Source organism: Tiliqua scincoides, chromosome 8 (assembly GCF_035046505.1).
Source record: "Tiliqua scincoides isolate rTilSci1 chromosome 8, rTilSci1.hap2, whole genome shotgun sequence".
NCBI lineage: Eukaryota > Metazoa > Chordata > Lepidosauria > Squamata > Scincidae > Tiliqua > Tiliqua scincoides.
In genome coordinates this window covers 9,367,278-9,393,221 of record NC_089828.1, presented here as the reverse complement: position 1 = coordinate 9,393,221, position 25,944 = coordinate 9,367,278, and the positions used below count along the sequence as shown (strand labels likewise).

General features: G+C 58.5%; 1 protein-coding gene and 1 pseudogene across 1 annotated transcript; one reads left to right on the top strand and one right to left on the bottom strand.

The window, feature by feature from the left end:
* Positions 1-270: 270 nt before the first annotated feature.
* On the bottom strand, positions 271-16,706 carry SEMA4B (semaphorin 4B). The gene is made up of 14 exons (XM_066636049.1): positions 16,350-16,706; positions 8,727-8,887; positions 7,767-7,829; positions 7,446-7,544; positions 6,726-6,837; positions 6,465-6,581; positions 5,664-5,821; positions 4,405-4,583; positions 4,055-4,205; positions 2,829-3,039; positions 2,239-2,354; positions 1,612-1,778; positions 1,368-1,447; positions 271-1,230 (listed from the first exon to the last, which is right to left on the bottom strand). Exons 1-14 carry the CDS (start codon positions 16,444-16,446, stop codon positions 455-457), a joined length of 2,487 nt encoding a protein of 828 aa, XP_066492146.1. The 5' UTR covers positions 16,447-16,706; the 3' UTR covers positions 271-454.
* Positions 16,707-17,077: 371 nt separating this feature from the next.
* Positions 17,078-20,850, top strand: LOC136659211 (uncharacterized; annotated as a pseudogene).
* The last annotated feature ends 5,094 nt before the right edge of the window (positions 20,851-25,944 follow it).

The following is a 25,944-nucleotide window of genomic DNA, read 5'->3' as shown; positions in this document are numbered from 1 at the left end:
AGGCGTCCAGTCATGTTTGACACGCTTGGCCCTGCAGAACAGGGAGTCCATGAGAGGGCAGAGCAGCTGGGCCAGCAGTCACCGCCAGCGTGGCCACAGAGGACACTCTCAGTGGAAGCAGGTCAGGCTGTGGCCAGCAGGAGGCAGCACAGAGCTCAGCCACTTTGGCAGGGCCTGCGTAGGGCCCGCGCTTTCTCCTGCTCTATGCAGGTCAGCTCCTTGAGGCTCCTCGGTCAAAAGGGCAGCCCAGAGGGGGCAGCCAAGTCTGCCGCTGGTTCCTTGCAGCAGCTGAAGGTCCTGCCACTGTACTCTGTGGAGTCCAACAGCAGAGAAGCCCCTATGCAGAGCCAGGGCCCCACCGGTCATTCCTGTGCTGCAAGTCAGTTCTGGGCAGGGAAGGTACCAGTAGGCTCCCCCCTCTCAGGTGGAAGCGCTTGGCAGCACAGTGACCACCTCAGACAACAGAGTCCCGGATTTCAGAGCCAAGGCGCACACGAGGCCGCTGAGAAGGAGCTGACACCTCTACAAAGCTTGCACAGACGCCTGGGGGCCGCCCGTCTGGCTCCAGGAAGGCTGCACCACCAGGGGCATCACGCAGTGGGGTGCTTGCCACGTGACTGTCGTTCAGTGCCTGGTAGCCCTTGTGGTCCGGCAGTGCGCTGGGCACACCAGTGCCGTTGAGGGGTAGGCCCTCCACAGGCCGCCCCGGCTTCCGCCGCTTCCTGGGAGGGGAGCGGGAGCACCGGCCCTGCTTGAGGAAGGCTTTCATGGCCCGGTGATGTCGGTGCAGGAGGAAGAGAGTCAGCAGGACCAGCGTCAGGCCAAAGAGCAGGCAGGTCACCAGGAACTCAGTCCAGTAGGTCTTGCTGTCCAGCAGGGCTGTTCTGCCGCCACTGGCTGCCACAGAGGTGCTCCGGGAGGCACCCACGACAGTCTCCGAGGGGTCCCATGCTGGCATGAGCCAGGTGTGCAGGGTCTGCTCCACCCGCACACAGTAGCTGGCCATCCGCTGGCGGAAGTCACCCTCCTGTGCCCAGCACTCGTAGTGCCCCGCTTGCTCAGGGGTGCCCACCAGCACCAGCTCTCCCTCGGGCAGCACCAGGAAGGACGAGTTGAGGGGGCCTCCATTGTGCCACCACAGCCAGGATGCCAGGTTGGAAAGTGGTGGGCAGGGGAGGGACTTCACACTGCTGGAGTGCAGCACCACCTGCTGGCATGGGGGGTCTTCGCCTGCAGGAGGGAATGTGCACCATTGCAGCCCTGCTCTGAGGCCAGAGCGCTGAGCCATCCTCCCATTGACCCATCAGAACATGCCTCCAGCCCAGTGCCATCCCCCTCTGTTGCAGAGCACTCAAAATGCCCTTTACCTGTTGAGTGACCAGGCTCCATCTTGCGCATCAGACAGAGTTCAGCAGCATTGGCACCTTCAACATCCTGGAGCCAGGGCCTGGCAGGGCAAGAGGGATAAGAGAGGGGCTTGCAGGGCAAAGGGACAGGATAGGCCCTTGGCTGAAAAGGCTCAGCAGCCTCTCCCCCCCCCCCCCCGGCACAGGACAGGAGAAGAAGCTGGGGCAGGGAGCCCCCCCCCATCACCCAAGCACAAGCACGTACGTTGCAGGGGGCTGCAGGTGGTACAAGCTTGACGGCTGGCAGGCCCCTCCACTCCAGGCACAGTAAGGGTCCCGGGACAGGATACATTCCCCACAGCTCTGGTACATGCTGCAGTTGGCGATTGGCACCTGCACCAGCATGGAGTAGGAGGCAGCATAAAGGCGGCCCTGCAAGGGAGGAAGCAGGGGGCTGAGCTGGTCCTCCCCTCCCAACAGTGCCTACATTCTGTCACCAGCCATTCCAGGTTGTGCCCAGAGCCTTTGGGGGGGCCCCTATGGGCTGGCATCAGCAAGCCCTTGGGCACCTGCTCAGCCCTGCCACTCATGAGCACCAGTCCACTCTCCAGCAGCAACAGGTGGGAAGCCCTTGCTGAGCACCTGGCTAAGGGCCCAGCATCTTAGGCAGCCGGAGGGGCCCAACTTGAGCTCTGCTCCTGGGGGCGCCAAAGCAACTGTGGTGGGGGCAGCTTTTGCCGGAGGCCTCAGGATTGAAGCCTGCTGACAGGCTCCCGATGGCCAGTGGCATGCGATGGCTCCCAATGGCTCCCAATGGCCAGTGGCATCCCAATGGCATGCGAGTGGGTGGTCTGCCCCACTCTGGAGCTCCCCACCCCCGCCTCTGCCTTGCCTGGGTCTGGTCCAGCAGCAGCTTGAGGACAGGTTGCCTAGCAGGGAAGAGTTGGATCTCCTCGATTATCCAGGCCTGGCGTCCTGCGACCACAGCCTTGTGCAGCCAGCCATCACCTGACAAGCACAGGGGGGAGCCAGCGTGAGAACCTGCTCTCTCCCTTGGGCCAGCACACCCACATCCTGGCCACCAAGGATTCGTCCCCAGTGGCCCTGAGGGAGCTCAAGGACCTTTCTTGGCCAGACTGGATTTCCTGCTGGTCTGAATGAGAGATGCACAGGCTCCCTTCCTGCACAGGTTGGCCATCGGTCAGGGCCTTCCCTCCAGCCAGGACATGTCATCTCCCCAGATGCTGACCCCAAACCCCCCCCCCTCCACTTTCATTTTTAATTCAGTCTGCACTCCGTCTTGGAGTCTGATCCAGACCGAGAATCCCATACCACGGAACATTCAGCATCCCAAAGGGGGCCTACAAGGCTGCCCTTGCACCAGCCTGCCTACCAGCTGCCCTCCCAGAGACAGCTCGCTGGCAGCGCACCCACAGCCCGGCCCCCAGGACTCTTGCCAGGGGATCCTTATCCCTCTCCCACCTGTGCCCAAGAACAGCACGTCATAGGTGCGGTACAGGCCCCGGACCCGCTGCACACTGATCTGCTGGTAGCGATAGCGGTCCTGCCAGAGGAGCGGCTGGCTCCGCACTGCACTGTTCATCAGGAAGTGGTCCTTGAGGTAGTTGAGCACCCGATCCGGCATCTGGAGCGAGGACGTGATCTTCAGCTGGCGTGTGTGGCTGGTGATGCACTGGGGAGGGAGCAGAATGGAGGACCAGCCTTGACACAAGCTGGTCTAGTCTCTCTGGGCCTTCATCACTCACCACTGGCTCTCCAGGGTCTCAGGCAGAGGGAAGAACCCAGCCACTGTCACACTGGGGAGCAGTGTACTGGAGTGGTTAGAGAGCCAGACCAGGCTCAAGAAGACCCAGGAACACCTGCCCAGCCGCAGCACTCCCTGGGTGACCTGGGGCCAGATAAGAACATAAGGAGAGGTCCAATGGATCAGGCCAAAGATCCATCTAGCCCAGCTTCCAGCAGCTCACAGTGGCCCACCAGACGCCTCTGGGAGAACAATATACCTGCATCCTGTTGCCACACCCCTGCATTCAGAAATGGGCTACCTCTAAATCCCAGAGATTGCATACAGTCATCATGTCATCTGTGATAGACTTTTCCTGTCCAGTCTCCTTCTAAAGGCATCTTGTTCAGATGCCATCACCACACCCTGTTGTAAGGTGTTCCATATATTAAATTTCACACTGGGTAAGGAAATATCTCCTTTTGTCTCCTACCACTTAATCTGAGTGGATGTTCCCTGGAGCTGGTGTTGTGTGAGGGAAAAGAACGTCCTTCTATCGCTCTATCCATCCCATGAAAAATTTTAGGTCTCAGTCATGTCTCTTGTCAAGTGCCTGCTTTCTACATCAAAGAACCCAAACACTGTAGCCTTTCCTTGGAAGGGAGGTGCCTCAGCCCAGTCATCATTTTGGTTGCTCCCTTGTGCACTTTTCCCTTTTCCAGTTCTGCTCTCTCAGCCTGGCCTACCTCCACGGCACCTGGGAGGAAAGGTACCAACCGCAGGAGAGGGTGAGGTGCAGAAGAGGAAAGTGGGAAAGAGACCGACCAGCCCACCCATGTTGGCCCCCAGTTCAGCTGCACACAGAAACCACATGTTTTGACAATAGGGGTATTTCTAGTTCTAGAGCAGGTGTGCTTGGACAAGCCCCCTCCCCCCCAAGCCAAGTGCCCCACAACCAACATACTGTTCCAGGGCGGGGCTCTGGCACGGGCTGGGTGTCCGTGTACCACTGCTGCGTCTCCCGGTTGACTTCCTTGTAGAGCCCATTGAAGGTCTCCTTCACCTCAGCCATGGAGAAGGCACAGACCGCTGCCCCTCTGGTGTCTGTCCGGTCCCTGGGGAGAGGGATCAGAGAGGGAGGGGGGAATTCAGGTGTCTGCAGCAGGCATTAAGAACAGCCCCCATGAAGCACCCATAAGATGGATGCTATCCTGGCACACCTCCTGCCCAGGAGGTCCTGCTTCACAGTCCTCCCCCCCTCCCCGTCTGCAAGGGGGTTCTCTAGGAGTGTAGCGGCCACTCTGGGAAGCTCACCACTGAGAGGTGAAGACGCCGTAAAAGAGGGTGTCTGGCCAGTGCTCGCCTGGGGTTAGCACAAACACATCCTGCAGTACATTGAAGGGGAACCCATCCTCCGGGCGTGAGCACAGCAGTTGGGCCTTCAGGAAGGTCGTCCACCTGCGCTGGAGCACGCGCTCTCCTCCCATATCACCCTGGTTGGGAGGAGGAGGAAGAGACAGGAAAGGGAGATGACCAAGAGTGACCATGCTGGCTAAGGTGCACCAGCCCAACTCTGGGGCAAGAAGGCAACAGGCCAGAGCACCCCCAAGGATTGGGCTGGGAAAGTCAGGTCATCAGAAGCAGGGGGGACTTCTGTCTTTTAGGCTGGGAGCAGGGAACCACTTCTGCAGCTACGCAAACCGCTTTGTGAACGACTTTCTGTTGAAATATGGCACTATGTGTCATAGTATGCCGGTCACACTTCTGTGGCTGTGGGGCTTGGATCAGGCTGAAGGCAGGGACAGCCAAGTGAGGGGTTTGTGGTATGGCTCCATGCCAGTGTAGCCTGCGAGGTGGGGGCTGGGCTGAGGGCAAGGTGCTTGGCCCTCTCAGTGGGAGCCTGCCTCAGCCACCAGCAACAAGGGGCACCAGCAAAAGAGGCTGCCTTAGACAGAGAACACCCTGGGAACAGCCCCCTGAATTCCACATGTGGCACCTCTGCCCAAGACTCCAGGGGTGGCCTTGCTTGCCAGTCCTGGCTAGAGGGACCCACAGTGACTTGATGGGGACAGTGCACTGGGTTTCAGACAACAGCTGCTGGTCTCTGCCTGACCACCACACAAGCAAGACTGCCAGCACTGACTTGGGGGAATGCCAGAGGCCCTTGGGCAGCTGGCTGGATGGGGCAGTAGCCCATTTGCCAAGGGCAGGGCATTTCTTAGAGGGTGTTTGGAGGAGCTCAGTCCCTATTGGTTTGTTTTTCCACACAAGGTGTAAAAACTGGGTCGTGGTGATCTCTGGAAAGGGACAGTTTCCCTACTTGAAATATGCAGGTGGCATTTGGACTGTCCTTCCAAGTTTCAGGTCAGTTGGGAAACCCCAGCTGCCACAGAGAACTACACCACAACCATGGGGCACAAGAGGGTGCTACAGGCCCAGAGAAGGGGGTGCCAGCCCAGCCAGCAGGCATCCCACTGCTCCTCTGGGGCTTCTTCCACTGCATGCTGCCCAGGCCAAGTTTGGAGCAACCGCACCCGTCCCCCTCCCTCCCCATCACATACATCCTCACTTACCTTGCACACTCGTGCAATGCGTGAGACAATGGTGTCCTCAAAAAAGTCAAATTCCTTGCCACTCTCACTGAAGAAGAAATAGACCTTGTCGTCGTCCCCCTGGGGACTGCTAGGTGGGAGACTCTCACGCAGATAGGCTGAACCCACGAAGGAAGGATCTGGGGCACAGCAAGGACAGAGACCCGGTCAAAAGCAGCCCCTTCCATGACTTGGGCACCAACAAAAGGGGCCCCACCCAGGAAAAGGACAAGGTCTCCCATTCCACTCGCCCAGCTGAGCACATTCTGGGACCAGAAAGCCTGTGGTTGTGCTCCTCCTGACGCTCTCGTGCACCAGGAGCCGTGAGGAACAGCTGCAAAGGCCCCCCCTCCTCTTCCGCAGCAACTCTGCAGCTGCAACAGGCGCAGGTGTCCAATGGAGCCTCCAAGCTCCCACCCCCTTCTCTGGCCACTCAGCCCAACCCTCCTACCCTCTCTTGCAGGCACAGGGTGCCTTTCCCAGTCCAGTGGCTGCAGCCTGCTCAGGCCAGGGATGGCCCCCTTCCCTTGGAAAAGAGGGTCCCCCAGGGCAGGTGTGAGGGAGACCTCTGCAGTCACCCCAAATACTTGGCACAAAGGCGATGGTACATTTTGGGTGGGAAAGGCAGCGCAACCCCCGCTCTCAGGAACGGCTCTGGGTCTCCGTCCTCTGCTGGGGCAAGAGGCTGCCAACCCAGCCAAGGGTATCCCACTGCTCCTCTGGGGCTTCTTCCACTGCATGCTACCCAGGCAGCAACAGTGCCAGCCCCCCACGCACACATACCCTGCAGCCAGTTGAGGGAGTTCTCTGTCTTGATGGCCGGGCGCCTTCCATGGCTTCGGGAGATGGTTGGCTCATTGCCCTGGAAGTTGCTCACTGTCCCTGTGTACAGCTCGCCGTCTGCCAGAGAGAACTCCTGTCAGGGCTGCTGGAACCAGGGCCCAGGATGCAGGGGAGCTGCCCTGGGCCTCAGCCCTTTCCTCCCTCCTACCCCACAGCCCTCAGCATGGCCAGGTCTTCGGATCTCCGTGTGGGGGGCCTTACCAACTAGGATGGCTGTGGACTTGTATTCGGGATCAAAGGGGCAGCGACCTTTCCCGTCCTCCAGTATTGGTTTCCCCGATGCATCTTGCTTGAGGCGGAAGTCTGGAAGCTCCTGCAGGGAGAGGGGGCTATGAAGAAGCTAGTGCACCTGGGAGCCCTCCTTCCTAGGCCAAAGCTGGCCGTGGGTTCCCATGCTCAGGGTTTCCCATACTTTGCACATGCTCAGAAACCCTGCCCTTTGTTAGGCCCTCACAGGTTCTGGCATGGAACACAAATTGGAGGCCCATGCTGTGGTCTCTTCCAGCCCTTACCGGAGATGAGGCCAGGGGCTAAGCAGGGGTGTGCAGGCCCTAAAGCAGACTGACAGCTCTCCTGTCCCCAAACCACATCACAAGGACCACTGCCAGCCCAACCTGACCACAGAGAGCGCCCTGCGCTTTCTGGGCACGCCTGCCAAACCCACTTCAGCCTGTGGGCGGCACAGGGCGCCTTCCAGTGGAGAGAGCTGCTGCTGTGGCCACTGCCATGGCCAGCTCACGCTTGGGCTTCTCTAGGGTGGGGGCCAGAGCCAATGCAAGGTGCTCAGCACTGACTGGACTAGGCCGCCAGAAGTCTGAGGACGGCAAGTCCTGTGCTGGGGGGCAGGTTGCCAAGCGAGGGGCTCCACCCCACAGAGCCCAGGTGTGGCTGGCAGCAGGCCCCTCTCTTCCCATTCCTCACAATGTAAGCACAGGTGGGGCTGAAGGCGCTGGTCCCGCAGGTATACAGGTGGGTATCGTTCAGCAGCAACAGGATCTTGATGTAGTTGTGACAGTCTCTCTGCAAGGAATGTGAGGCAAGTTCAGTTCTGCCGATTGCTGCAAAAATGCCCCACCCGTAGTGCCTTTGCTGCCACCTCCTGCCCTAGCAGAGCCACCCCGGCCCACCTGGAGGGGTGGGAGAAGCCCTCTTGGCAATGAGCCAGTAGCACTCCCTGGGAAATGACTCCCCCTCACCCCCCCGAAGAGTTTCCCAGGGAGTTGTGCAGGGGGGGGCACTCACCTGGAGGTCCTTGCCCTTGAAGGCACATTGGTCCTTCTTGGCCTGCTCAGCACCCCATGGCAGCTGTGGAGTAGAAGGTGGCATTTTCTGGGGACCTGCTCCTTAAGCGGCCCCCTCTGCCTGCCACAGGGCATCCCTGGAGGAAGAGCTCCCAACATGGCATTCCAGCCACGCACAGCAGGCCCGCAGCCAAAGTGACATGCGCCTGCCTCCCCGACATGCAAACCCCCTCTGCTCCTTTGGCTGCCTACTGGTGCCCCCTGCCTCCTCCTCTCCCCCATCTTCACCACACTCAGTGCCAGGGCCATATAGGAGCTGCCATAAACACTGGTGCCCCTTGCCCCCTCCTCTCCCCCCACCTGTGCCACCCAGACACACCACAGCTGCATAGGAGATGACATAAACACTGCCACGCCAAGCCCAACGTCTGTGCCAAGAGAAGCAGCGCTGGAGAGGCACAAAACATGGGGCTGTCCCTTGTTTTTCCAGCTTCAGCAGCTGTGGGGGGGGGGGAGGGGAAAGCGGGAGCCCCCCTCTGTGGTTCCTGATTTCTACCCAGGCCCCCCCTTTGGCTTCTACATGCTCTAGGCATGGAGCAGCATTGGTCAGCTGCTCTCCCCACTCAAAGGACAAAGAAGGGGGGAAGGAGCACTGAGGCTGATTCTTAAGGCTGACAGCTTCTGTACAGCATTTGGCCTCAGGCATTTGTGCAATGAAATGGGGGCAGGGACCCTCCTGGCTATGGCTCTCCCCCAGGCTGGGGACCTCCCAGGAGTGGAGGAGCACTGCCTCCCACTGCCCAGGGACAGGCTCCTCCCTCCCATACAGGCTGCCCAGGCTGGTTCCAGCCTGCAGAAGGCCTCACTGCACAATTACATGAGCATGCTGGGGGGTGGGGGGAAGAACCAGCAGTGCCCTCCTTGCCTGGCCTGGGGAAGGGGAAGGCTGCCCTGCACTTACCAGTCGGTGCTGTGGTCCAGGGAAGAAGGCACTGGTCTGGAGGGCCAGGAGCATCTCGCGGGCTCCTGCATACAAGACACTGCCCTCTGGGTTCAGCACCAGGGTGGTGTAGTTGTTAACGGCTGGTGTCTCAAAGTGGTTCAGCAGCCTGTGAGGGGAGCCTGGGGGCGAGAAGAGAGGGGGCCATGAGTGCCTGCTGGTGCTTCAAGATCCCACGCAGCCCCACACCAACACAGGGACCAGCCCAGGCTGCCAGCTCCAAGCACTCTCTGTGCCCAGCAGGCAATGTGAGCAGGTGGCTCTGGCACCACTAAAGAAGGGACCAAGGAAGGAGGGACCACCCCCACTGCAGACTGCCTCTGCCTCCAGCGAGTGAACCTGGCCCCAGACCACGCTCAGTGCCCCCCCCCAATACTCTGCTGATAGCATCCCAGTCCCTGGACAGTCCCCTCTCACGAGGGCCCCTGTGACTCCTTCCTCCCACAGCTGTTCTCCAGGGGGCCAACATTCAACCACATCCAGCCCTGGCTGTAACCCAGCCTGTCTCCCCTTTCCTTTGCAAGACACAGCACAAGCGTGCGCATGTGTATAAATGTGGGGGGAAGCCCAGGTCTCGGGGCCCAGCGTTGCCTTCAGGGGGGCTCTTGCCTGAGGAATCTGCTGTGCCTCTGCTACACAGGGCCGAGGGCCCCCCAACTCCAGTCAGGGCCCTGCTCCAAACACTGCCTGGGATTGGCACTCGGGCTAGGCCTGCCCCAGGACCTCTGGCAGTTGGGAAGGCAGGCAGGTCTTTTTGAGGCGAGTGCTGGAGCAGAGCACGGCTGGGACCCCCTCCTTGCCTGGGTGCGGCCTGCAGAGCGTGGGCACTGCCTCTGCGCTGGGGAGCCTGACTCAAAAGCCCTCGGCTGGCCTGCCTCTTCTCCTGAGCCAGCCCCACTGCAGAGGCCTGTTCATCTTGTTCGAGCAAGTCTGTGCTCGACCGCCGGGACAGGACTGGTTCCAGCCTGCTGCTGCTTCCTGGAGGCTCTCTCAACACCGATTCCTCCTGGGTGGCCAGGTTAGTGCCAGCCAGGGCAGCTGGCTCTCAAGCCTGCATCAGAAGACACTGATAGCTACTTAGCTGCCCCCTGCCCCAAGAACCCTGGGGCAGCCCCACACAGCCCCCCTGGTCATAGCCAAGAGTCAACCCTGCAGCCTCCCCCAGCTGCCGCTTTGGAGTTGAGCTGCCCCCCCCAAGTTACAAGCCAAACAAGAGGTGGTTCCCCATGTGGGTAGGCATGGTGAGGGGGCAAGCAAGGGCTGCTTTTACTGCAAGGGGGGGGGCTCAAAAGCAAGAGGCGATTCCAGCGCACCATTTGCAGGATGGGCTGCTGTCCCCGAGGAAGATAGGAGACTGGGCTTGGGCAGCTACCTTTGGCTCCAGGGTGGCTGATGAGCCCATTGGGCCCAGTCTGCAGGAAAGAGTGTTTTCCAGAAAGGGAAGAGGCAACTCCTTGGTGAAGCACCTCCCCCCTCCATCAGGCAGAGCCCATTGTGAGTAAGACCCTGGGACCTTCTTCTTCAGGAAGGTTGGTCTCTTTCGGTCCTCCTTGCCACCCTTCACACTTGGTTCTGCCTCCCAGAACACCCTCCAAATCCCAACTTCAGATCCACCTGTTTTTCTCTAGCACTGTGGCCTCATCCTCTGTCCCTGTTGTAATTATGTTTCTGCAAGCAAAAGACTAGCACCCACTTCCCCTGCCTGTTCTTGCTGCCTCCATCCCCTTCCTCCCCTTTGTGGTCTCCCTTGTGTCAATTGCTAAACTGTAAGACACTTGGGGCAGGGAACTGTCTTTTCACTCCAGGTAAAGTGACAGGAACAAGAAAAAGGAAGATCCACCAATCAAGAGAACCATGTTGTTCTGTGGGCAACTGATTCTCTGGCAACTCTCAAGTCGTCGTCCTCATCCCACCCCTGCCCCAAATAAGAATATAAGACCAGCCCTGCTGGATCAGGCCATAGGGCCATCTAGTCCAGCTTTCTGCATCTCACAGCAGCCCACCAAGTGCCCCAGGGAGCACACAAGACAACAAGAGACCTGCAGCCTGGTGCCCTCCCTTGCATCTGGCATTCTGACAACCATTTCTAAAATCAGGAGGTTGCACATACAAATGGCTTGTAACCCGAGACGGATTTTTCCTCCAGAAATTTGTCCAATTCCCTTTTAAAGGCCATCACCACATCCTGTAGCAAGGGGTTCCACAGACCAACTACATGCTGAGTAAAGAAATATTTTCTTTTGTCTGTCCTAACTCTCCCAACACTCAATTTTAGTGGATGTCCCCTGGTTCAGGTGTTGTGTGAGAGGGAAAAGAGCATGCCTCTATCCACTCTATCCTTCCCGTGCATAATTTTGTATGTCTCAATCATGTCCCTCCTCAGGCATCTCTTTTCTAGGCTGAAGAGGCCCAAACGCCTTAGCATTTCCTCATAAGGAAGGTGCCGCAGCCCAGTAATCATTGTAGTCACTCTCTTTTGCACCTTTTCCAATGTGTGTCTGGGGCTGAAGAGCAACTGACAATAGTTGTTGCAGGGTCCTCAATTAAGCCAGATAGGTGGGCCGGCTAGAGCCAGACCCAACCCTGCCTGCCTGCTTGCAGACCTCCCAACAAGAGATCCCTCCTTCACCTAGTCTGCTTACAACAAGAATGTTCAGTCAGCCCTTTAACCAGGGCACAGCCCCTCTCCTGCCAGGTGGGGTACCTGCTCGGGGTCAAAGCAAGTCTGGCTTCACAGGCAAAGAGAGGCCCCGTCTCCCTGCTGGCTCTGGGCATTCCTGTGCCCAGGAGTCATGACCAGCTGGCCAGTCTGCCCTGCTAGGAACAGGCCACCTCTCTTGCCTCTGTGGAGGCATCACAGCAGTGCACACGTGCAACCAGCTGCCAGGCAGCCCTGCTCCTGCAGAAGGCATGTGAGTAGTGAGGAGCCAGCAGGCAAGTCCCAGGCAGGGCAGTTCTCTGAGAAAACCAGGCCTTGGTGTGATGCTTTCCAGGTGTGTACAGTCTGCCTTGATGTTGTCCTTACAACCACACTGCAAGGTGGGCAAATGTGGTCACCCCCACATTGTAGCTAGGGAGCACCGAGACAGGGAGAGAGCGGACCAGCCAGAAAGCCACAGGTCAGCCTGAAGAGGAGGCAGGCACTTGGCCTGACAAGTTCCCCCTGCTCCTCTCTCAGCAGAGAGACACACACTAGAATCCCCTCCAGGACAGAAGCCAGCAGTTTTCCTACAGAACTACCACATCAGAGGTGCAGGCTGGGCCAAATCCCTGCCCCTCCCCCGGCAGCATATCCCAAAGTTGGTCTGGGTCCAGCCAAGGGCAGCAGACGCTCTTCTAAGTAGGCAGGGTCAGCAGGCAGGACTCAGCAAAGCCCCTTCCAAAGTCAAAGATCCCAGGGCAACCGGCTGAACGGGATGGTCTGAAAGCTGAGAGAGGGAGCTGGAGGCAGAGCACAGGCAGCTCCCCCACGCACCTGGCAGAGGGAAGGGATCTCTCCTGGTGGTTCCAAATCAGGCTTAGGAATCCCCTGGCCAAGAGGAGGGCCATACTTGCCTGCTGCTCCCTCCCTCCCACCCTGGAAGAGCAACACAAGAGCTAAGGGTGGGTCACTGCAGAAGCATTTTGCACAAGCAGGGCCAATGGCATCCTTAGGCAAATGGCACCCAGAAGGAAAGCCTCTGGGCCGGCTGAGCACCTAGGCGAGGGCCATTGAGAAGCGTCGCCATTCACAACTCTTGGGCTGTGGTTGGATGCATAGGCAACAAGAGATGGGCCCCAGGCTCAGGTCCCAGGGCTTGCTTGGCAGGCTGTGCACTGCGGTAGCTCAGGAGCAGAACAGCAGGTGGCCAGTGCACATGGCCAATGCAAATGGTCCTTGTGGAGGAAGGCGAGCAGCACAGCCGGGCATGCAGAGCCTTCTCCCAACCAGGCCCCAAGGAAGCCCCAGAGGCCACTAGGCACCCTTCTGGGAACGCCCCTGTGCCAAGTCCTGCCTCCTCCTCCCCCTCCACAGGTCACCCCCGGTAATAGGTGAAAGGCAAGCTGTGGGAGAGGAAATAGCAGTGGCACTGTGAGGGATCAGTTGGCCCCTCCCCCAGGCACACCCCAAGGGGCCTGCCTGCTGGCATTGATGAGTCAGCCTCCGGAAATCACCCCCAGCTGAGTCAGACAGGTGCACAAGAGTGACTAGCCGTCTTGTCACTGGGCTGAGCAATTTTCTTCCCAGCCAAGAACCAGGCAGGGTCAAGGCAAGTCCCACGTTTTCTAGCAGAGATCAACAAACATGATCAAGGTCAGTCACACCCACCCCCTTGCCGCACCCAAGGACATCCCAGGTCAGGACTCAGCACCAGAATCGCTCGTCCAATCCTGAGCCCCAAAATATGTGCAGTAACAATGTTGTGCCTCTGAGAATGAACAGAATGCTTTTCCCCTCACCACTGAGGAGCCACTGGCAGGGGACTGGCAGGGTGGGCGGCAGGAGGCTTCAGCTCCACAGTAGTGGACCTGCCATTAAATGAATAGGACAAATGTCCTGGATGTGGAGCCTCATGTGCCTTTAGGACCATGCAGAAGTACCCCTGAAACTCCTGAGGTGGTCAGAGACTGTCCTTCCAGTTTGCCAGAAGCACAGTTTAAAGTGTCAGGGAAGCTTCAGGAGGCTTCTCTGATGCGTCCTGAAGTCAAGCAAGAACTCCAAGAGTCCCATGGGGGTGCGACATCGTGGACCTTAGCGCCCCCCCCGGGGTGCAAGGCTGGGGAGGTCTGCTACTGCAGCTCCAGGACAGAAACAAGGCGTCCCTGGGCACTTGTAGCTGTGAACCCGGGTATAGAAGGAGCAGAAAGGACCAGATAGAGCAGAAGAATTTCTGGGTGCCCATAAGAACATAAGAGCAGACCCACTGAATCAGGCCATAGGCCCATCTAGTCTAGCTTCCTGTATCTCACAGCTGCCCACCAAATGCCCAGGGAGCACACCAGACAACAAGAGACTTGCATCCTGGTGCCCTCCCTTGGCACAGGATGGGGAAAACTTCTATGCTCTCCATGACATCAGTGACATCAGGGCAAAGAAGGAGGGCTTGAACATGCCCCCAGTGGGCCAAGTTGCCACCACCACCAGGGCTGTCTTATAGCCCGAAAAAACAGGTTCCCCGTCCCTTACACAGGCCTCCCAGCTGCTATCCTTGCGCCCATGTCCTGTGTGTCCTGCTTCCCTCGGGTTCCTCATAGGGGGACGGGACACACCAGGGCAATCCCTCCTGGCTCTCACTGCCATTGCACAGCCTGATCCCCGGGAGGATTCCAGGCGGGTGGCGCTGCACAGAGAGCTCTTCACTTGTGACTCTCAGGCAGGCAGCTTTCCAAGCACAGAGAGGCCCGTGGAAGACAAAGGGACCAGGCACAGAAAAGAAAGAGCTGTGCTCGGAAGCAAAACAAAGAGATCCAAAACCACTTCTGAGAAGAAGGTCCTGCACTAAAACATATCCTCAGGTGGGGGGAAGCTGCAGGCATTCAGGAGGTACAGTACCCAGTTTCGCAAAGATAAATGCACCACTTATCCCCCCTCTTAAGGGGCACTGGGGAGCTGCATTCCAGCCTCTTGCACTGGCTAGTCCCAAGACAGTAGAAGGTCCAGCTCAGCCTCTAGGGCTCCCCCTAAGCTGTGGTCATGTGAAACCAGGACCCAGGCAGACCTGGGGCCCACAGCTACCATTCTTGCCTGTTGTTCAAGGAGGAGGAGTATTGGGGCGGGACAAGCTCCCCACACCCCTTCCAGATGGTTCCATCAATGCGAAAGGAATGCCCCCCTCCAGCTTGTGAAAGGACAAGCGTTCACAGTGGGGCCTGGAGCCAGCCAGGCCAGCTCCAGGCTTGGCACAGAGGATGCTGTAACCCAGTTCCTCCTCATGCACTCCATGGTATGCACCTCCCTCCCACTCTCCACAAGAGGCCACCCAGGCAGTTGCAGGACAGATTCTGGGAGGCATCTCTCCCAGGAACCCCTACAGCATTGTTGTGGGTGCTGCAAGGGGGGAATCTCAGTCCCCTCTCCGGCTGCAGTGGTGGTGGTGGTGGGAGGGAACTGGGACAAAAGTCAGCCCTGGACCAGCTCCTCTGCCTCTGAGGCCATGTTGCAGATTGAGATGCTGCCTGGCCAGGTGGATCCCAGTCCCAACACCATCCCAGTCACTTGCTGCTGCAGCCTTGAAGGAGAGCACACTTGTTGTCCAGGGCACAAAGCCCCTGGACTGGGACCCCTAAACAGAAAGAGACCTCTGGGGGGCGCACTGGCTGGCCTCCCAAGCCGCAGCCCCCAGGTGCCTTGTGCCTGACTTTTCCTGCCTCTTCCCTGCGGACTGTCCAAAGGCTGCGCTACGTGAAGATTCAGCTTGCCAGGCTGGCAGCAGAGGGTCTGCAAGAACCCCGCTCCCTCCCTTGGCAGACGACGCGAGCTGGCGGAAGGCGCTCCCTGGTGGCCGCTCCGCGGTAGCGCACCCCTTTGCCCCAAGCGCTCCAGGTCAGCAACAAGACTGGGCTAGATGGGCCCGGGACCCACGCAGCAGGTGGCCGCTTCCCGGGAGAGGGCGGGTCTTTCTGCTGCCCCCTACAGGTCGCAGAGGGCCCTGCAGCCTCCTCTTCGGCTCACTGCTGCCGGCGCCGCTTTCAGGCAGCCTTGCCGAGAGAGGGGGGCGGCTGCGGGGCCTCAGAGCAAGCAGCAGCACACCAGGAGCGCCGACTGCCGGCCCCGGGACGCTGCCCTCCGCCAGCTGCCCGAGCTGGGCTCCGGGGGCGAGCGGCAGCGTCTCTCCCCCCCCGCATGAGCTGTGGCTGCATCGCGTCCCCTCCCGCCCCGCACCGAGTGCGGCTCCCAAGCCCCCGGCACCGCTCCCGGCTGCTGCACGATCCCCCTCCGGAGGTGCGGCGACCAGGGCTGCCCGCGGCCCGGCTGGCACTGCTGCTGGGAGGGAGCCGCGTTCCGCAGCCTCAGCGGACTCTGCGCGGGTGCGACTCGGCAGCAGCGGGCCACGTCTGCCGAGGCGAGCCGCTGCCGCCGAGAGCTCCGGCCCCCTCCCTCAGGCGATGCCAGCGGCACGACGGCTGCTTCCCGCCCCACCTCACCCCGGCAACCGGTTCCCCCCAGACAGCCCCGCATCGGGAGTGCCCGGCCCCTTCCAGCCGGAGGAAGACAGACAATGGAACCGACCAGCCGTGGAAGTGGCGGCCTCTCCCCCGCCGGCTGTCCGCACGCAGAGGACTGCCGGGCACCTTCTGCAGATGCTCGGGGAGGACAAGCCGCGGGCTGGACTAGATGGCCTCGAAGGGACCCACTGGTGGGCTCTGTGACCGCGTCGAGGCGCTGGGCTCCGGCGGTACCGAGTCCGCTCTCCTAACTCGAGCACACCCGGGAAGGCGCTCGGACGCCCCTTCGCCGCGCACCGACGGCGGCACCAGGGGGAGCCGCGGATAGTGGCCTGGCCGGGGTTCCACAGCTGTTCGGCCCCTCCGTCCACCAGGCCGCCGCCTCCCCCCGGACAGCAGCAACGGCCAGACCCGCCGCGGCGAACTTCGCTCACCCACCGTAAGGGAGACTCAGGCGCGGGACAGTCCCCTCGGCCGCGAGCAGCAGCAGCAGCAGCGCCGCCGCCCACTGGAGGGCCCGCGTCCGGAGCCCCATGGCGCAGCTGCCGAGCCTCCGCGGGCTCCTCGCTCCTTCGCTCGCTGGACCGGGGCCAGGTGCCAGGCTCGTCGCGCCCGCCTCCGCCTTCCCCCCGGGGAGCGACAGGTCCGGACCTGCGAGAGAGGGCAGGCGCGGGGCGGGGAGCCTGCCAAGGCCACGCCCGGCCCTCCCCTCCCCCGGCCTCTGCCGCGCCCTCCGCTTTGGGCGGCCGCCTCCGGTCCCGGACTCCCTCCGGGGCCGGGTGGTCGCCCACTGCGAAGCCGCGCGCGGGCGGGGCCGGCCAGCCACCCGCCGGTCGGGCAAATGCAGACGCCCACTCCTCCGATGGCTGCTGCCTGCCCGCCCTGCGCATGTGTGCGCGCAGCCCCTTCCTAGCGGGAGGAAGGAGGGGTCGCAGCTGCCCTGCCGCGAAGGAAGCAGGGGGCTCCCGAGGGGGCACTGCCTGGTGGCAGCCTGTGCCCGGGGGAGGGTCGGGACTGAGTGGGGCTCCTGGGCGGGCAGATCAGCCCCGCCCACCCCGCTGTAAGGAATGCTGCAGCAGTTCCCAGCCCTGGCAAACAGTGCCCCGCCCTGTCCCGCCCCAGGGTGCCCACTCTGCCTGCTGAGTAGAGCTGCAGCGGCTGTCCACCATAATGGCTCTCCTACCTAGTCTGGACTTTCGGAAGGCCTTAGGCGTAGTCCCTGAAGAAACTTCACAGCCAGGAAATAGGGGGAGGACCTCTTGGGGATTGGAGCACAGGAAGCAGAGCGTGGGAGTCAGTGGGCACTTTTGTGGGGAGGTGAGAAGCAACGTGCCCCAATGATCTGCCCTGGGACCAGTGCTTTTCCCCTTGTTCATAAACAACCTGGAGTCGGGGATAAGCAGCAAGGTGGCCAAGTTGGGGCGTGAGAGTAGACTTTTCTGAGTGATAAGGACCAGAAGGGATTGTGAAGAGTTCCAGAAGGATCTCTCCAAAGAATGAGCACAAAATGGCAGATGTGTTTCAGTGTAAGTGTAAAGTAATGCACAGTGGGGTAAAAGAAGAAGAAAGGAAGAAGAAAGGCAGCCCTGCTGTGTGTGCAAACTACCAGCCAATCCACCTCCTCTCATGCAATGAAAATCTTCAAGAGGGTCCTTGACCGACTGCTGCATCTGCAACATCATCCAACTCACGATGGACCAGCCAAGCAGGCTTTGTCAGTGGCTGTGCGTCGACAGATGCCATGCACGCCGCCTGTCTCCTGCTCAAGAAGCCCCGAGAGAAGCCAAAGCCACTGCACGTTGTCTTTATTGACCTTGAGAAGGCACTGCTGCAAACATTGCCACACAATGTCATAAGGTATGTGCTGTGTAGCCAAGGAGTGTCAGAAGAACTTGTTCAATGGGCCCAAAGAGTTGCGTGCAGGCTGCCGCTGGAACGTCGAACGACTTCTGCATCACGGTCAGTGTCTGCCAAGACTCGGCACTCACTCTGCTGCTGTTTGTCATGGAGGTGGACGTCGTCACCCACGCTCTGCAAAAGCTGGTGCATGGACACTTCTTTATGCAGATGATGTTCTTCTCACATCCGACAACCAGGTGGACCTCAAGCAGCAAGTACAAACTGGGAATGACCATCCTGCATTGCTTGGCCACCGCCTCAACATCAAGAAGATGGAATACATGACGATGGACCCCAATGAGCTCAGGACAATCTGCATAAATGGCATTGACTTGCCACGTGCTGATATGTTCCAATACCATGGCTTGATGATTGCAGCTGATGGCAGCCTGAGTCATGAGACCACTGCACGAGTAAATGCAGCCTGGACAAAGTGGCGCACAATGACCAGTGTCCTTTGCGATGAGAAGATCAGCAACCGTCTCAAGTCAAAGATCTACCCAACGGTCATTCGACTGGTCGCAATCTACGGGGCTGAATGCTGGCTGGAGACAAGAGAAGCTGAATGTCGCCTTGGTGTCATGGAGACAAAGATGCTGCATTGGATTAGTGGCATCACTCGTTTTGATCACGTCTGCAATGATGACATCCGGCAGCGGTACAGCATCATTCCAGTCATAAACAGAGAAGCCCAGCTTCAATGGTATGGCCATGTTCTGCGTGCTGACAGCGATATGCTGGCACAGAAGGGCCTTCAGTTGGAGATCAATGGCAAACAACCAAAGGGCCGACCGAAGCAGCACTGGCTTGACCCGCTGCATGGCGACATGAAAATCACCCACCTACACCTGGATCAAGCCCATAACCGAGAGAAACAGCGACTCCGATCCAAAATAGCGGATCCCGCCACCACATGGGACAAATGCTAAAGAAGACAAAGAAAAAGAATGCGCATTGGGGCAAAGAATCAAAACTTCGCATATAGCCTAATAAAGGGTTCTGAGCTGCCTGTGACAACTCAGGAGAGATCTTGAGGTGCTGGTGGACAGCTCGATGAAAGAGTCAACCCAGCGTGCAGCAGTGGTGAAGAAGGCCAATTCCATGCTCGAGATCATGAGAAAAGGGGTTAAGATTAAAATAGGATTTGGACAGATCGTGGAGGAAAAGTCCATCATTGGTTACAAGCCATGAAGACGAAATGCAACCTCTGAGTTTTAGAGGTAGCCCATCTGTGGTTGTCAAACACAAGGTAATGGCAACAGAACACAGGCTTCTTGTTGTCTTGAGTGCTGAGCATCTAGTGGGCCACTGTAAGATACAGGAAGGTGGACTAGTTGGGTCCTGGGCCTGATCCAACATTGAGCTTCTTACGTTCTTATAAACCTGCGATGGGGAAAGTCTGCCAGGAGAATGGGCTTTGTGCATCAGAAGTCCACTTGGTCTCTCTGTGGCCAATCCTGACCCACCTGCCCTCTCTAGCATGAGGGCTCTGGTTAGGTCCTGTCCCTGGTTGCCACCTGGGATCTTGAGCTCTCCCTGCCCATGGGGCCCAGGTGTTGCTGGACTGCTATGCCTCATGGGCCTCTAGTCGTGCCCCCACTGTTGTGGTTTGTTAGCCCCTGCTTGTTCCAGACTGTGCACCCCACCTTAGATGAGCAGTCACTGAAAGCCCCCCCAACCCAGAAGATCAACTCCCCCCTGCTGTTCCTGCCCCTGTGCACTTGGTGCAAACAGCTGCATCTTTGGCTCTGTACTCAGGCTTTGGGCCTGCCAGACCTACTGCCCAGCCCCTGAGTGTGTGGCTAGTGTGAAGAAATAGCCGATCAGCCAACTGCTGCAGACACCTTGGCCAGACCCCTTTCCAGGATAAGAGCTACTGCTGTGGGGTGTGTTTCAGTGGGGACAGGACAACTGCCATGGCCCCACTTCTGAGAACCCACGTTCTGAGGCCCTCGGCTTGCAGGGAGCAGCAGTGCTGCAAGCACAATGGTTGGCCTGCTGGTTTTCCCTCCCTAACACAATTGCCTGTTTTTCTGTGTCCCACAGTGAGCAAGACGCCTTCTTCTAGCTCAAAGCTGGGCAGGATCTGGTCTGCAAGAGCCCAGTCCAGATGGAGTCCAGGACTCCGTCTGCTCCCATCCCTCGCTAACCATCCACCTTCTACTTGTATGCACGTGTGCAGTTGCACCCCAATGCTGCCTGTCAGAGCTGGCCCTTGGGTAGGGCAACTGGGGCAGCCGCCCTGGGCCCCACACCCATATAAAGCAATAATGGGGGAGCACACTGGTTGAGTTCCCCTGAGGCAGCATCCTGCCCACACCCTTCTGGGGACAGCTCTGTGGCCTATCCAAAAGAGCACTGTCAGAGCCCCCTAGAGTTGGAAGAGCCACCACCCCCATCACTCCGCTGCCAATGCAGGCAGGCCGCTGCTACAACACCCACACAGGTGGCTCTCCAGCCTCTGCTGAAAGGCCTCCTCCTGCCAAGCGGTGTGTGTGCAGGGACAGAGGATGAGCAAGCGAGTAACTTGTCTGGGAGTAGTGGCTGCCCACAAAAGAGAAAGCAGGGAAGGACTTCCTCCTCCTCTCCTCAATTCCTCCTCTCCCAAGTGAGTGCTTGGAAAGAACAGAGCAGTGGAGACTGAAAGCTGAAGGTTCAAAATACAGTGGAGGGAAAAATGCTGCTGGTTTTTTAGCAGATCAAAACATGAAACAAGGCTGCAGTCTGGTTCTCTGTGAAGCTTCCATACCCCAGTGTGACTCTCAGACCCCAAAGTTTGCCACCCTCTCTCCCAATGATGCTGTTTGAGGCGACTACAACCTGATTACTTTCAAGCCTGTGTCTGCAGGCTTCAGAGTGTCCATGGGAGGCGAGATGGGGCTTTTATCAGCAGCAGCAGAGCCCCTCTGCTAAGAGTAAGGAGACAACTGGTGCTGCCAAGTGACCAGCTGAGACTGCCTGGTCCCTGCCTTACCTTGGCCAAGAATGCGGGAAGCACTGCATACATGCCAAGGCTTTGTCATGGCGCTAGCTCCTTCCCTTGCTGAAGGTCTTGCACGATGTCCAAGGACTTTGAAAGCCCCCAATCTGTCAGGTGGAGCCTAGCAGGTGAGGGGATTTCTGCAGGTGACTGTCAGAGGGACCAGGTAAGCTTGTGAAGGGAGACTGGCCCACCGAGTCCCATGCTGCCACTGGGCAGCCTGCCTCTGAATGTTGCTGGCAGGGAAGCCATGGCTGGAGAGGGGCTGCCTTCCTCTGCTGTGGAAGGCTGAGCTAGGCAGCCCCCTGGGCTGAGCCAGCAGGGCTTTCTCTAGGTCCCCATGCATGTAGGGCCAGGCTCAAGATGCCAGAGAGGGTGCTCCTTGTGGACTAGCACAGTGCAGGGGATTAGGAGGAGAAGGGTGCCTGAAGGCCCAAAGATGAAAGGCTCTCCACAGTGGTCCAGTGAGGCTCACTTCCCAGCACCCCCTGATGGGTCAAGCCGCCTCCCCCCACTTCTAGGAGGCAGTACAGCCAGGGGAGGAACTGTGCCCAGCCTTGGCCCAAAACCACCTTCTCCCTGGGCAAGGCCAAGTCCTGGCTTGGGCACTGGCACAGCTGCCAGGGAGGAGAGGGGGTGGAGGGAGGCCCCTCGCAGGACAGCTCCCCTCAGCCGCCCTCCAGCAGTTGCCAGGGCAACCACTTATTAATGACAGCCACTTCCTTCGCCATGGCAACGGGAGCCAGAGAGGAAAGCCCTAGCTGGTTGAAGTGTACCAGCCAGGGTCAAGGGGCTGCGTCAGCGAGCACAGTCACCACTTCAGGGGAGGGAAGGGGGCCTTGTTGGCCACAGGCCAGCTCTAGAGACCTGGCTGGGCCGATGCCGCACTGAACACCAGGGACACTGCTGCTGCTTACCCCTCCCTTGCAGACCAAGGGACACCTCATGAGGAGGCAGGTCTACCACCCAGCCCTCCTCCTGAGTGGCCAAGTGGGCTGATGGAGGGCCAGGCATGCTGCTCCACCACCCAGCACCCTCTCCCTTCTGTTTCCTGCAGAGAACACTTGCCTGGGACAGGGTGCCCCCCCCAAAGCTGGACTCGAGCCTGGCTTTGGCCAAAGTGGGGTCCTCGTGAGGTCAGCTAGTGGCTGCCCTTCAGGCTCCACAGCTGATGATTCCTCTTGACTTACCAGCATTCACTTTCCCCAATGACCCCCAGTAAGGAATTGGAGTCCTTAGCAGGCATCGTGCTGTGTTGTCGTTTTCAAGGAGCTCCGCACCACGGCCCCAAGATCTCCCTCCATTTCTCGCTAAGGACAGACCCGACTCCATCAGTGCAGAACAAAGCGCGGATTCTCTGCCTCCTGTGCATCGCTTTGCGCTTGTTGACCCTGAACTGCATTTGCCACTTGGCTGCCCGTCCACCCTGTCCAGAGAGCCCTTTTAGCAACAAAGGTGGAAGCTGCTTGTGTGGGCCTGGCTCTGTGCCATATTCCAGACTGCCGGCTGGTGAGAGAGGTACCCCTTTAAGGGCCAGCGTTGTTGGGCCACTATCACCCCAGAAAAATGTAGGCAGCCGGCCAAGAGCTAAAAACACACTGCAGGACAGTTCTGTAGGATGTGAATGTGGAGGTCAGTGTTTGGCCTTCCTGGAGGCCTGTTTGGCCACTGACTCCCACATGAGAATTCCTCATGCCTTGGACTGGCAGGCATGGGGCAGCAGCTGCCTACCCACCGCACCCCTGTTTTTGGGCTCCATTCTGAACTGGGTGTGTTAACTCCATCCTGACATTGGCAAAGGCGAGGGGCCGCACCATCTTCATCTCCCATGACCCTGGGCTCTCAACACGTGCTCGGAAGCACTGCCTGCCATCCCAGGAAGCCCCCCCACCTCCTCCCTGGGGCATCCATCCTCATCCTCCGTGCCACTGCCTCAAAGGGAGCCCTGGGAAAGACGGCCAGTCTCGGGGCTTGGAGGGAGAGCGCTCTGAGGCAGCCAGTGCACCACAAAAAAGGGGGCTGCTGATGACCAAGACTCGCCTCAAGGCTGACCCCTCTCCGTATGAACCTGCCTGGCCAATGAGGTCATCAAGGCAGGCTGTCTTGCAGATGCAATACCCTTGGGGATATGGCTGGCAATGATTTTGTCAGGGCCTTCTCTGTAGCAGTGGCTGGCTTGTGCATTCATGACTGCTGGAGAAGAGGGGTGTCCCCTCTGTGTTGGCACTCCAAAAGAGGGTCAAGACTTTTCTGTTCCACTTTCCTGTTGTGCTGTGCTGGGTGGGTCTAAAAGAAATAAAAGAATGGTCTAAAAGAAATAAAATAAAATCCGTGCTCCTAACTTGTATACATGAAATAATAGCCACAGTAGTAATCACAACTAATTGTGTTAGCTGCACAACAATGGATTTGGAATGTGACATTCAATCCAGCCCTACTCAAGGGCACAGCAGGCCCTGCTCCTTTAGAAGACTGTGGGATCAGCAGCCTCTAGTGGCCAGTGGTGGAGATAGCTCTTGGCATCAAAAGCTGAGTGGGGGGGGGGGAGATATGGCTGAATTCGTCAGGGTGCCTTAGCAAAATTGTCACCTCTACATCCTGCCTTTCTTCCACAGGAGAATTTAAAGTGGCAAATGTGAGAGGGGCTCCCAGGTGGTCTTCCATTTCGCACTGACCAGGCCTAGCCTTTTGCGTGTCAATGAGGGGGCTGGAGACTGCCAGAAGGGTGAAGGAACCCTGGCTAAGGGCAGCCCTGAGGTAGTTTGAAACAGTCTGGAGAAAGGCAATTTCTGTGCTGCATTCAGTCCTGGGCACTGCAGTTTGCAACTGGCAAACTGGAGCAGGTCCAGAGAAGGCTGAGAAGGCCTGAGACCATCTCCTGTGAGGGCAGGTTGAAGAAGGAGTTGGGCATGTTAGTTCAGAGAAGAGACATTTAAGACTGGCAAGATAACCATCTCAAAATAGCTGAAGGGCTGTCATATGAAAGAATGAGCTGATTTGTTCCTGGTACTCTGGAGGGCAGGACCAGGACAAATGGGCTTCAGAGACAACAGGAGAGACTTTCGTTAAATGCTAGGAAGAACTTCTTGGAAGTCCAGAGTGTTTGGCAGTGGGAGGGTCTGCCTCCAAGAGTGGGAGGCTCTCCCTTATTGGAGGCCCTTAAGCAGAGGCCTAGCCACCTATGAGGGAGGTTGCCCGTGAGGCCAGACTGGACTAATCCATGGAGGACCAGAAATTTATCAAGGGTTCCTAGGCGGAGAGCTACAGTGGGAGGGAGGCCTTCCCCTCCTGGGTGTGGCCTTCTCTGTCAAGCCTCTGGCTGGAGACTGCAGTAAACAGAGCACAGAGCTTGTACACAGAGCTAAGCACAGAGCTTGTGGAGCAGGGCTCCTGGCTTGCAGCCCCAACACTTTCAGGGTTGAAAGCATTCACATGGCAGAACCAGTTTGCCCCACAATTCTGTGGCCTGCTCAAGCCAAGAGTTTTTTTGTTTTTTTTTGCAACTCCTGACCAAGACACTTGTGGCTCAGCATGTGCACTGCTGGCATTCTGGGAGCCCTTCCGCTTGGGCACGGCAAGCTCCTCCGGCATCTCCACATCTGCCCTCTAAGCATAGGATGCACTGCAAAGAACCATCTGGTTCTAAATTCAACTAGATGGTTTCTGAATCCGTGGGAAGGTTTTGCACACTGTAATTATGGGAAAACTTGAATGCTTTCATGTCTGTCAAGTCATCAAGTCTGTGCTCAATTAAAAGATCTTGTCAAAGCAGACAATCCCAGAAGAGGACACAGTGGCTGTCGCTGAAGGGAAGGCTGATCAAGGACCAGTGGCTGTTCCCTTTCTGGTCATTCTGTGGCAACTGGGACAGGGAGCCCAAGAGGAGGGGAGTGCTGAGCAAGGGCAAGCTGAACTCCAGCCAGTCCACGCGCTGCCAGACACACTCATGGTGCAATCAGGTGTCCACACCATCAGCACAATGTTTATCTTATCTGAAGCCCAGCAAGGCACACAGGGGGAGGGGGCAACAGCAGCAAGCAACCAGAGAGGCCCAGCTGCCTCCAGGTGCCCAACAACTGCAGCCACCCGCCGGGAGGGAGATTGTCTGGTGTGCTCCCTGAAGCATCTGGTGGGCCACTGTGAGACAGAAAAGGTTGAACTAGATGGGCCCTAGGCATTGATCCAGCAGGGCACTTCTGATGTTCTTCATACATTGCAGCTTGGAATCCCCTTCCCCCTTTGCTTACCTGCCTGGGGTGCATTGTGCTTTCTTCCCCTGTTGGGTTATGAGGTAGAGGTTCCAGATGGGTGTCTGTGGATGGAGTCCTCCTGGGGCAGAGTCCCTGCAGTAAGAATTCTGAGCAGACAAGGGTTAGCAAAGTACCTTGCCGGACATGATGTGAGGGACAAGAGGCTAGTGGTGCAAAGTGTCCCCCTGTGCCCCAAGTGCCCTTTCACTCCATTTGGTGCATTTTCTCATGAGTTGCAGCCTCCCTAGCAGGGGCTTCATTGCTGTGATGTAGGACAGGGGTCTCCAAACTTTTCGGCCCCAGGGCCACATCATATATCTTAAGGTATCAAGGGCCGCATGTGGCCCAAAGGTTGGGGTGTGGAGACCCCTGCTATAGGGGGATAGCCTCGGATAGTCTCCTGTGCTCAAGAAAGGGGATAAGGTGGGAGGCAAAGATGTCCTGATGTTTCCCCCTTACCCACTGTTTCCTACAGTGTTTTAAATTCCTGGGCAGACACTTGGGGTGCATGGAAGTGCAGAATCACACCTTCAGCCAGGCCTGGGAAGCAGGAAGCAGCAGGTCATGTGGCCTGGCTAGAGATGGCCACACACAGTCCCTCCTTGCAGCGCAGCAGAGACCTTGGGCCAGGAAGGGAAGGTGGGCAGAGGTGCCAATGAGCGGGCAGGGTCCTGTTGCGGCTTCGCGCCTGGCTTGTGCCACTGCTGCCTTCACCTGGTCAGCCAAGAGACCTCGGTCCTGCTCTGCTCCTCCGGCCAAGTGAGACAAGGCAAGGCCTACTCCCACCTGCCAGCCCTGGCCTGGGGCCCATGGCCCAGCACATGGCTGGGGCCCAGCCTGGCAAGGCCTGCAGTGTCACTCAGGTTACAATAGGGGAGGTTGGGGGAGGCCTCCTCAAACAGCC

Coding starts and splice junctions, on each gene's coding strand:
- SEMA4B (XM_066636049.1), bottom strand. CDS start 16,446: ATGGGGCTCCGGACGCGGGCCCTCCAGTGGGCGGCGGCGCTGCTGCTG. Junction 8,888..16,349: donor GCGCCTGAGTCTCCCTTACG/GTGGGTGAGCGA, acceptor TCTCGCCCCCAG/GCTCCCCTCACAGGCTGCTG. Junction 1,779..2,238: donor TGCTGCTGGACCAGACCCAG/GCAAGGCAGAGG, acceptor CCTCCCTTGCAG/GGCCGCCTTTATGCTGCCTC.